The sequence below is a fragment of the Panulirus ornatus genome, chromosome 3, assembly GCF_036320965.1.
Source record: "Panulirus ornatus isolate Po-2019 chromosome 3, ASM3632096v1, whole genome shotgun sequence".
Lineage (NCBI taxonomy): Eukaryota > Metazoa > Arthropoda > Malacostraca > Decapoda > Palinuridae > Panulirus > Panulirus ornatus.
In genome coordinates this window covers 46,681,139-46,694,040 of record NC_092226.1, presented here as the reverse complement: position 1 = coordinate 46,694,040, position 12,902 = coordinate 46,681,139, and the positions used below count along the sequence as shown (strand labels likewise).

At 43.0% G+C, this 12,902-nt stretch overlaps 1 protein-coding gene across 1 annotated transcript in view; it reads right to left on the bottom strand.

Annotated features, from left to right (window-relative positions):
• Positions 1-578: 578 nt before the first annotated feature.
• The window catches only part of LOC139759492 (uncharacterized), a 65,705-nt gene continuing 53,381 nt past the window's right edge, over positions 579-12,902 (bottom strand). Inside the window, exons 5-6 of the mRNA XM_071681676.1 lie at positions 3,565-3,968; positions 579-3,370 (exon numbers count right to left, since the gene is read on the bottom strand). Of these exons, the coding sequence (XP_071537777.1) occupies positions 1,145-3,370; positions 3,565-3,968 (2,630 nt within the window). The 3' untranslated portion in view covers positions 579-1,144. The remainder of the gene's footprint in view (positions 3,371-3,564; positions 3,969-12,902) is intronic.

The window sequence follows — 12,902 nt, the reverse complement described above, 5'->3', positions numbered from 1 at the left end:
AAAGGGGTTGAATAGATAGATAATCAAGGGGAGATAAAGAGGGATGGTTAAAAAGTTTTCATGGAAGTGGAAAATCTGCCTTTCGAAAAGGGGCAGATAAGGGGTTCCAAAGGTCAGTAGTGTTAGGAAAGAAACAAATATCGAAACTACCTGCACTTGAGATGCCGATGGCCACACACTACAAACACGTAACAATTTCCAGCACCTGTACAATATTTCCATTACTTAAGAAGCAAACAATACTGCTTGAGTCATGGCAGTTGCCTATCTTAATCGGTTTGTCCAGATGTTAGCTGCAGAGCTCTCGTTGCCAGACTTACTTCATCAGTGCCAGTGAAAATGACTTTATGAAAGAAGAATTCACTGCGAAATATGACAAATGCTCTCTCTCCTGAAGCCACGGTTCGGTATTTACATTGATGAAGCTATGATCCCTCCACTGTAATACTACTTCATCTTCACATATATGATAAGGTCAATGAAAACGGAGAGGAATTTGACTGTCTATTCCGTAAAATAAAACATACAAACACATTAACAAGAAAATCCTCCTCAGGAGTCTTTCTGTCCCAGATAAATGACTGACATGACGCTAAATTTACTTTCTTCCTATGCAATAGATTTCCTTTTTATGTGTCGCGTACACAGAACACTGGAGTGAATATACTCTCACATGCAACAAAATTATGTATATATATATATATATATATATATATATATATATATATATATATATATATATATATATATATATATATATATATATATATGTGTGTGTGTGTGTGCGTGTGTGTGTGTGTGTGTGTGTGTACACAAATGTCTGTATGAGTATAAATATATATATGCATTCATATAAGTTTATGATAGTTATTTCAGTATTTAGATATAAAAAGCAGGTTCACTCCTGGTTCAGTATGACAGGGAGCTTATATCATAAAACAGTGTATATGCAAAAAACAAAACCTTATCGTCAAAATAGGGATTGTTTCTGAATAGCCTCAGCCAGAGGAGGAACGTATCAGCAAAGTCAGACTTTGTAATTCTCTCATAATTACCCAGGTAACCAGGGGTGGCTCGGACTGTCTGGATGAGGCGGAACGGAGACCAGCAAGGATTCGGTGCACATCTTAGCATGAATCACGGTTCACACGGAACTCTGTTGATGGCGAGGGGAGGCTTGGGCGTCCTCACAGGTCTGGCTTTCCTTCTCTCGATCTTCGTGGCATTTTCCATAGGCAAGAAAATTTTCTGGTTTAACAGGCACACACGGTTTCTCGAGAGCCCCTACTGGTTTATGAGACCCTTGATGTTGTAGAGAGGCTGCTTGTTTTACAGACACTCGAGGTTTTTCAGGTGTAGATGCCGGCTTCGGCACCTCTTTAGCCCCTTCTAAAAGAACACCTGGATCAAGGGAAATTCGAGATTTCGGGAGAGATTCGACTGGCTTGGGAAACATCAAAGTCTTTTCGCAGGGGAGAGGGGATGAGCGAGGTGGCTTGGCTGGAGTACTAGCTTCTCGAGGATCTTTTTTATTCTCAGGTGATCCCGGTGTAAGTTTGGGGTCCACAGTCTTTCTCGAAGAACCGAGTGACTCTGCTATAGTTTTCCTTGGAGAACCTGACACTGCTGTTCGTGATTCTGCGTCTGGCGGCACTGGTCTTAACATGACTGGAGAAGACTCGTCGCTGTTTGAGAACAACATGGCACAACGTCTCTCACCTCTGCCTGCTTCAGATTTTGCTGGGACTCTTACAACCACCGGTGTCTGCAGAGTTTCGTCGTCACGAAATGAAACCTGTTTTCCGTTCCCCCTCGGACTTTTTCTTGGCGTCAGTGTTGTACTATTTGTCTCGCTTGCCACAGGTGTAGATTGTGCTGGCTTTTGTGTAGAGGAATAAGAATTTACGAAAGGCCTTACCGTCTGGTGAGCAGGTGATCTCGATGCTGGGGCGTTCTCTGCCGGGCAGAGTCTTTCCTCAGATCTCACAAAGTCTTGCGCTGACTCAGAGGATGCAGATATTTGCTGGTTAGTCTTATTGGAAGATGACACTTGTCCTACCTCGGGCAAGCTTTTTATCGATGGTACATTGTCAGCAACAATAAAAGAAGTCATTGCTTCATTTGACGAGGGAATATCGCTATTCGCCGAAGCATGAATGAGTGTTTTGTCACCGTAATTAATCTGCGATTGCGGCTCCCTGAAGGATGGCGGCGGCTGGAGTTTCATGACTGGCAGGAGCGACTGGAGGTCTCCGCTGGCAGTGGGAGGCTGCAGGTCTCGCAGTGATACCGGCGGCTCTGACTCCTCCAGTGACGGCAATGATGGCCGCTTCAGACATGACGGACCCAGCTGCAGCTCTGCGCAAGATTGTCGCGAGTGAAGTTCTGAACAAGGTGGTTGTAAGTGAGGCTCTGGAAAAGGTGGTCGTGTCTTAAGCTGTGAACTAGTTGACCGTGGGCTGAGCTCGGAGCTGGGTGGCAGTTGGTGAAACTCGACAAAGTAGGGTAGTGGCTGATGCGCTGCACCACTCGGTCGTGGCTGCTGCTGTGGACGCGACGGCCAAGGGTGGATCTGTGAGGCAGAAGGTGGCGGAGGTTGCAGTTCTCCACGTGTCATCCCTGGCTGCATCTGTACGTGTGACGTCCGTAAATGGCTGTCTGTACCAGGCGAGCGATGTTGCACTTCTGATAGAGGCTGTATCTCTAGAGAAGGAAGGCCTGGCTGGGTGTCTGTGCACGTCCGCAGGGACGGCATCTGCTGATGAGCAGGCGGCAGCTGGGTGAAAGATGGTATCGCCTGTCCATCCCAGGGAGACGAGGGTGAAGTGGAAGGCAGAAACCGTAACTCCTCAGTGGTCAGGGACTGCAAGGTTCCAGAAGCTGGCAGAGGCAATCTCAACTCGCCAGACGAAGAGGAAAGAGGCGGCCATGTACCCGTGGCAGGCACCATCCTTAACTCCGTACCAGAAAATGACAGGTGACGCAAATCTCCTGACGACAATAACTGACGGAGGTCCCTGGAAAATATGAGAGGATGTAGCTCTTCGGCAGAGGACGTTAGGCGCCGCAACTCCTCGGATGAAGCTGGCATGGATGGCCTCTGGTCTCCCGCTAAACATGGAACGCTCTGTATGACCCCGTTAGAAGATGATAAAACTTGTGATCTCTGACACGAGCGTAGCTGCAGATCCAGTGATGAAGATGTTACGTGTCGAAATTCTCTCTTAGATCCTCGCGGAAGAGAGTTGCCGCACTTCCCCGCTGAAGGCACGGCGGCGGCGGCACGCCCTGCGGCCGTCAGGTCCGTGAAGGTGGAATCAGAGTCAGAATCATCAGATTCATCGCTGTCGGAATCAGGGAAAGGACTGTCCTGTGTGGTGATACAACCAGGTTATCGTGTACTGTCTTATCTACACTTTAGTGTACATCTCACATGAAACAGAAAGTAAATTTTAGTTCAGATGGTACACAGTATCATCCAAGAGTAAGACAAGACATGATCTAAAGATCATCAGACATTACCAGATATGAAGGAAAACTCACCACCAGCTAGTTGACACTTACCTGTCGGTGGAGACAAAATCCCCGAGTGATTGCCGGATGCTTACTGCCTTGTTTGTTTATGTACGCCCGTGTGACAGTCTGCCCATGAGCGTGTGCGCGCATAATAGCCTGTCTGTGTGTGTGGGACTTGGTTGACGCAGGTTTATGTACGTAATCGCTTGAAGGCAAGACGTCGAGGTTATCCGTGTGGCGACGCAGGGAAGAAACAACATCGGGGTCATAGGTGTCTGAGTCTGGCCTGCCCGTGGGCGTCATGACCAAGGTATGGACGTGGGTGGGCGGCTGGGAACGCCTCGTGTACTTGACGATTATCACGCCCGTCACCAGAACGATCAACAGGACCCCACCCACGCCCACAAGGGCTCCCAGGAGTGGTGGGACGCCCAACAAACCCCAGTCAGAGTCTGGGAGACAGAAAGGTATTAAAACTTTAGAACATAAACACACGCACAACATAAGTTCTGACCGTAGTTCCCAGAGGAGTGAAATTCTACAATACCTCTTAAACTTATAAATTATTGTCCACTTTGGTAAAAGTTGGTCTTCTTGCTGACCTTGCGCAAGGAAACAGACGAAAGAATGACCCAACCCACCCACATACACATGTATATACATACACGTCCACACACGCAAATATACATACCTATACATCTCAATGTACACATATATATACACACACAGACATATATATATATATATATATATATATATATATATATATATATATATATATATATATATATATATATATATATATATATATATATATATATATATATATATATATTATTAGGTACAGTAGGGTTGAGGGTCAAGTCAATTGGGAGGTGAGTTTGAATGGAGAAAAACTGGAGGAAGTGAAGTGTTTTAGATATCTGGGAGTGGATCTGGCAGCGGATGGAACCATGGAAGCGGAAGTGGATCATAGGGTGGGGGAGGGGGCCAAAATTCTGGGGGCCTTGAAGAATGTGTGGAAGTCGAGAACATTATCTCGGAAAGCAAAAATGGGTATGTTTGAAGGAATAGTGGTTCCAACAATGTTGTATGGTTGCGAGGCGTGGGCTATGGATAGAGTTGTGCGCAGGAGGATGGATGTGCTGGAAATGAGATGTTTGAGGACAATGTGTGGTGTGAGGTGGTTTGATCGAGTGAGTAACGTAAGGGTAAGAGAGATGTGTGGAAATAAAAAGAGCGTGGTTGAGAGAGCAGAAGAGGGTGTTTTGAAGTGGTTTGGGCACATGGAGAGAATGAGTGAGGAAAGATTGACCAAGAGGATATATGTGTTGGAGGTGGAGGGAACGAGGAGAAGAGGGAGACCAAATTGGAGGTGGAAAGATGGAGTGAAAAAGATTTTGTGTGATCGGGGCCTGAACATGCAGGAGGGTGAAAGGAGGGCAAGGAATAGAGTGAATTGGAGCGATGTGGTATACCGGGGTTGACGTGCTGTCAGTGGATTGAATCAAGGCATGTGAAGCGTCTGGGGTAAACCATGGAAAGCTGTGTAGGTATGTATATTTGCGTGTGTGGACCTATGTATATACATGTGTATGGGGGGGGGGTTAGGCCATTTCTTTCGTCTGTTTCCTTGCGCTACCTCGCAAACGCGGGAGACAGCGACAAAGTATAATAAAAAATATAAAATATATATATACACGCACATGTACATAATTCATAATGTCTGCCTTTATTTATTCTCATCGCCACCCCGCCACACATGGAATAACAACCCCCTCCCCCCTCATGTGTGCGAGGTAGCGCTAGGAAAAGACAACAAAGGCCCCATTTGTTCACACTCAGTCTCTAGCTGTCATGTAATAATGCACCGAAACCACAGCTCCCCTTCCACATCCAGGCCTCACAGAACTTTCCATTGTTTACCCCAGACGATTCTCATGCCCTGGTTCAATCCATTGACAGCGCGTCGACCCCGGTATACCATATCGTTCCAATTGACTCTATTCCTTGCACGCCTTTCACCCTCCTGCATGTTCAGGCCCCGATCACTCGAAATCTTTTTCACTTCCTCTTTCCACCTAAAATTTGGTCTCCCACCTCTCCTCGTTCCCTCCACCTCTGACACATATATCCTCTTGGTCAATCTTTCCTCACTCATTCTCTCCATGTGACCAAACCATTACAAAACACCCTCTTCTGTTCTCTCAACCACACTCTTTTTATTTCCTCACATCTCTCTTACCCTTACATTACTTACTCGATTAAACATCACACCACATATTGTCCTCAAACATCTCATTTCCAGCACATCCACCCTCCTCCGCAAACTCTATCCACAGCCCATGACTGGCAACCATACAACATTGTTGGAACCACTATTCCTTCAAACATACCCATTTTTGCTTTCCGAGATAATGTTCTCGACTTCCAAACATTCTTCAAGGCTCCCAGAATTTTCGCCCCCTCTACCACCCCATGATTCACTTCCGCTTCCATGGTTCCATCCGCAGCTAGATCCACTCCCAGATATCTAAAACACTTTATTTCCTCCAGTTTTTCTCCATTCAAACTTACCTCCCAATTGACTTGACCCTCAACCCTACTGTACCTAATAACCTTGCTCTTGTTCACATTTACTGTTAACTTTCTTCTTTCACACACTTTACCAAACTCAGTCACCAGCTTCTGCAGTTTCTCACACGAATCAGCCACCAGCGCTGTATCATCAGCGAACAACAACTGACTCACTTCCCAAGCTCTCTCATCCACAACAGACACTTGCCCCTCTAACACCTCCTTAACAACCCCATCCATAAACAAATTAAACAGCCATGGAGACATCACACACCCCTGCCGCAAACTTACATTCACTGAGAACCAGTCACTTTCCTCTCTTCCTACACGTACACATGCCTTGCATCCTCGATAAAAAACTTTTCACTGCTTCTAACACCTTGCCTCCCACATCATATATTCTTAATACCTTCCACAGAGCATCTCTATCAACTCCATCATATGCCTTCTCCAGATCCATAAATGCTACATACAAATCCATTTGCTTTTCTAAGTATTTCTCACATACATTCCCAAAGCAAACACCTGATCCACACATCCTCCACCAATTCTGAAACCACACTGTTCTTCCCCAATCTGATGCTCTGTACATGCCTTCACCCTCTCAATCAATACCCTCCCATATAATTTGTTCACTCTGATCCCCTTTGCCTTTGTACAATGGCACTATGCAAGCATTCCGCCAATCCTCAGGCACCTCATCATGAATCATATATGCATTAAATAGCCTTACCAACCAGTCAACAACACAGTCACCCCCACATTTAATTAATTCCACTGCAATACCATCCAAACCAGCTGACTTGCCGGCTTTCATCTTTCGCAAAGCTTTTACTACCTCTTCTATGTTTACCAAATCATTTTCCCTAACCATTTCACTTTCATACTGTCTGCCTTTATTTATTCCCATCGCCACCTCGCCACACATGGAATAACAACCCCCTCCTCCCTCAAGTGTGCGAAGTAGCGCTAGGACAAGAAAACAAAGGCCCCATTCGTTCACACTCAGTCTCTAGCTGTCATGTAATAATGCACCGAAACCACAGCTCCCGTTTCTACATCCAGGCCCCACACAACTTTCCATGGTTTACCCCAGACGCTTCACATGCCCTGGTTCAATCCATTGACAGCACGTCGAACCGGTATACCACATCGTTCCAATTCACTCTATTCCTGGGACGCCTTTCACCCTCCTGCATCTTCAGGCACCGATTACTCAAAATCTTTTTCACTCCATCTTTCCATCTCCAATTTGGTCTCATACTTCTCCTCGTTCCCTCCACCGCTGACACATATATCCTCTTGGTCAACCTTTCCTCACTCATTCTCTCCATGTGACCAAACCATTTCAAAACACCCTCTTCTGCTCTCTCAACCACGCTCTTTTTATTTCCACACATCTTTCTCACCCTTACATTACCACCTCACACCACATATTGTCCTCAAACATCTCATTTCCAGCACATCCACCCTCCTGCGCACAACTCTATCCATAGCCCACGCCTCGCAGCCATACAACATTGTTGGAACCACTATTCCTTCAAACATACCCATTTTTGCTTTCCGAGATAATGTTCTGGACTTCCAAACATTCTTCAAGGCTCACAGAATTTTCGCCCCCTCCCCCACCCTATGATTCACTTTCACTTCCATGGTTCCATCCGCTGCCAGATCCACTCCCAGATATCTAAAACACTTTACTTCCTCCAGTTTTTCTCCATTCAAACTTACCTCCCAATTGACTTGACCCTCAACCCTACTGTACCTAATAACCTTGCTCTTATTCACATTTACTCTTAACTTTCTTCTTTCACACACTTTACCAGACTCAGTCACCAGCTTCTGCAGTTTCTTACATGAATCAGCCACCAGCGTTGTATCATCAGCGAACAACTGACTCACTTCCCAAGCTCTCTCATCCACAACAGACTGCATACTTGCCCCTCTTTCCAAAACTCTTGCATTCACCTCCCTAACAACCCCATCCATAAACAAATTAAACAACCATGGAGACATCACACACCCCTGCCGCAAACCTACATTCACAGAGAACCAATCACTTTCTTCTCTTCCTACACGTACACTTGCCTTACATCCTCGATAAAAACTTTTCACTGCTTCTAACAACTTGCTTCCCACACCATATATTCTTAAAATCTTCCACAGAGCATCTCTATCAACTCTATCATATGCCTTCTCCAGATCCATAAATGCTACATAAAAATCCATTTGTTTTTCTGAGTATTTCTCACATACATTCTTGAAAGCAAACACCTGATCCACACATCCTCTACCACTTCTGAAAACACACTGCGCTTCCCCAATCTGTTGCTCTGTACATGCCTTCACCCTCTCAATCAATACCCTCCCATACAAATTACCAGGAATACTCAACAAGCTTATACCTCTGTAATTTGAGCACTCACTCTTATCCCCTTTGACTTTGTACAATGGCACTATGCAAGCATTCCGCCTATCGTCAGGCACCTCACTATGAATCATACATACATTAAATAACCTTACCAACCAGCCAACAATACACTCACCCCCTTTTTTTTACAAATTCCACTGCAGTACCATCCAAACATGCTGTCTTGCCAGCTCTCATCTTCTGTAAAGCTTTTATTACCTCTTCTCTATTTCCCAAATCATTTTCCCTAACCCTCTCACTTTGCACACCACCTCGACCAAACCACCCTATATCTGCCACTCTATCATCCAACACATTCAACAAACTTTCATGATACTCACTCCATCTCCTTCTCACGTCACCACTACTTGTTATCACCTCCCTATTAGCCCCCTTCACTGAAGTTCTCATTTGCTCCCTTGTCTTACGCACTTTATTTACCTCCTTCCAAAACATCTTTTTATCCTCCCTGAAATTTAATGATACCCTCTCACCCCAACTCTCATTTGCCCTCTTTTTCACCTCTTGCACATTTCTCTTGACCTCCTGCCTCTTTCTTTTATATCTCTCCCACTCATTTGCATTTTTTCCCTGCAAAAATCGTCCAAATGCCTCTCTCTTCTCTTTCACTGATAATCTTACTTCTTCATCCCACCACTCACTACCTTTTTTTGATCAACCCACCTCCCACGCTTCTCATGCCACAAGCATGTTTTGCGCAAGCCATCACTGCTTTCCTAAATACATCCCATTCCTCCCCACTCCCCTTACCTCCTTTGTTCTCACCTTTTTCCCTTCTGTACTCAGTCTCTCCTGGTACTTCCTCACAAAAGTCTCCTTCCCAAGCTCACTTACTCTCACCACTCTCTTCACCCAAATATTCTCTCTTCTTTTCTGAAATCCCCCACAAATCTTCACCTTCGCCTCAACAAGATAATGATCAGACATCCCTCCAGTTGCACCTCTCAGCACATTAACATCCAAAAGTCTCTCTTTCGTGCGTCTATCAATTAACGCGTAATCCAATAACGCTCTCTGGCCATCTCTCCTACTTACATACGTATACTTATGTATATCTCGCTTTTTAAACCAGGTATTCCCAATCACCAGTCCTTTTTCAGCACATAAATCTACAAGCTCTTCACCATTTCCACTTATAACACTAAACACTCCATGTATACCAATTATTCCCCCAACTGCCACATTACTCACCTTTGCATTCAAATCACCCATCACTATAACCCAGTCTTGTGCATCAAAACCACTAACACACTCATTCAGCTGCTCCCAAAACACTTACCTCTCATGATCTTTCTTCTCATGCCCAGGTGCATATGCACCAATAATCACCCATCTCTCTCCATCAACTTTCAGTTTTACCCATATCAATCTAAAATTTACTTTCTTACATTCTATCACATACTCTCACAACTCCTGATTCAGGAGTAGTGCTACTCCTTCCCTTGCTCTTGTCCTCTCACTAACCCCTGACTTTACTCCCAAGACATTCCCAAACCACTCTTCCTCTTTACCCTTGAGCTTCGTTTCACTTAGAGCCAAAACATCCAGGTTCCTTTCCTCAAACATACTACCTATATCTCCTTTTTTCTCATCTTGGTTACATCCACACACATTTAGACACCCCAATTTGAGCCTTCGAGGAGGATGAGCACTCCTTGCGTGACTCCTTCTTCTGTTTCCACTTTTAGAAAGTTAAAATACAAGGAGGGGAGGGTTTCTGGCCCCCCGCTCCCGTACCCTTTAGTCGCCTTTTACGACACGTGATGAATGCGTGGGAAGTATTCTTTCTCCTATATCCCCAGGTTTATATATATATATATATATATATATATATATATATATATATGTGTATAGATATATATATATATATATATATATATATATATATATATATATATATATATATATATATATATATATATATATATATATATATATATATATATATATATATATATATATATATATATATATATATATATGTATATAGATATATATATATATATATATATATATATATATATATATATATATATATATATATATATATATATATATATATATATATATATTATTTGTTTATCATATTTTGTCCCTGTCTCTCGCGTTAGCGAGGAAGCGCAAGGAAACAGTCGATAGAATGCCCCAGCCCACCCATATACATATGTATATACATACATGTCCACACACGCACATATACATGCCTATCCATTTTAATGTATACTTATGTATACATACGCAGACATATACATACACACATATATACATAATTCATACTTGCTGTATTTATTCATTCCCGTCGCTACCCTGCCACACATGAATGACAACCCACTCTCCCTGCATGCGCACGAGGTAGCGCTGGGGAAAGACAATAAAGGCCACATTCGCTCACACTCAGTCTCTCGCTGTCATGTATAATACACCGAAACCACAGCTCCCTTTAAACATCCAGGTGCCACAACACTTTCCATGGTTTACCCCAGACATCTCACATGCCCTTGTTCAATCCATTGACAGCACGTCGACCCCGGTATACCATATCGTTCCAATTTACTATATTCCTTGCACGCCTTTCACCCTCCTATATGTTCAGGCCCCAATCGCTCAATTTTTTTTCACTCCATCTTTCCACCTCCAGTTTGGTCACCCACTTCTCCTCGTTCCCTCCACCTCTGACACATATATCCTCTTAGTCAATCTTTCCTCATTCATTCTCTCCATGTAACTAAACCATTTCAAAACATCCTCTTCTGCTCTCTCAACCACAGTCTTTTTATTACCACACTTCTCTCTTACCCTTTGTATACTTACGCGATCAAACCATCCCCCACACCACATAATGTCCTCAAACATCCCATTTCTAACACATCCACCCTCTTCCGCACGAATCTATATATAGCCCACGCCTGGCAACCATATAACATTGTTGAAACCACTATTTCTTCAAACATACCAACTTTTGCTTTCCGAGATAAAGTTCTCACTTTCGACACATTCTTAAATGCCCCCAGAAGTTCCGCCCCCTTATCCACCCTGTGGATATATATATATATATATATATATATATATATATATATATATATATATATATATATATAAATACCTGGGGATAGGGGAGAAAGAATACTTCCCACGTATTCCCTGCGTGTCGTAGAAGGCGACTGAAAGGGAAGGGAGTGGGGGACTGGAAATCCTCCCCTGTCGTTTTCTTTTTTTTAATTTTCCCAAAGAAGGAACAGAGAAGGGGGCCAGGTGAGGGTATTCCCTCAAAGGCCCAGTCCTCTGTTCTTAACGCTACCTCGCTATCGCGGGAAATGGCGAATAATATGAAAAAAAGAAAATATATATATGTATATATATATATATATATATATATATATATATATATATATATATATATATATATATATATATATATGTTGTATGGTTGCGAGGCGTGGGCTATGGATAGAGATGTGCGCAGGAGGATGGATGTGCTGGAAATGAGATGTTTGAGGACAATGTGTGGTGTGAGGTGGTTTGATCGAGTAAGTAACGTAAGGGTAAGAGAGATGTGTGGAAATAAAAAGAGCGTGGTTGAGAGAGCAGAAGAGGGTGTTTTGAAATGGTTTGGGCACATGGAGAGAATGAGTGAGGAGAGATTGACCAAGAGGATATATGTGTCGGAGGTGGAGGGAACGAGGAGAAGAGGGAGACCAAATTGGAGGTGGAAAGATGGAGTGAAAAAGATTTTGTGTGATCGGGGCCTGAACATGCAGGAGGGTGAAAGGAGGGCAAGAAATAGAGTGAATTGGAGTCATGTGGTATACAGGGGTTGACGTGCTGTCAGTGGATTGAAGCAAGGCATGTGAAGCGTCTGGGGTAAACCATGGAAAGCTGTGTAGGTATGTATATTTGCGTGTGTGGACGTGTGTATGTACATGTGTATGGGGGGGGGGGGGGTTGGGCCATTTCTTTCGTCTGTTTCCTTGCGCTACCTCGCAAACGCGGGAGACAGCGACAAAAAAAAAAAAAAAAAAAAAAAAAAAAAAAAAAAATATATATATATATATATATATATATATATATATATATATATATATATATATATTCATATATATATATATATATATATATATATATATATATATATATATATATATATATATATATATGAATATATATATATATATATATATATATATATATATATATATATATATATATATATATATATATATATATATATATATATATATATATATATATATCTTAAACACTATTCGCCATATCCCGAGTTAGCGAGGTAATATTAAGACATGAGGACTGGGACTTTGAGGATATATCCTCACCTGGCCCCCTTCTCTGTTCCTTCTTTTGGAAAATTGAAAAAAAAAAA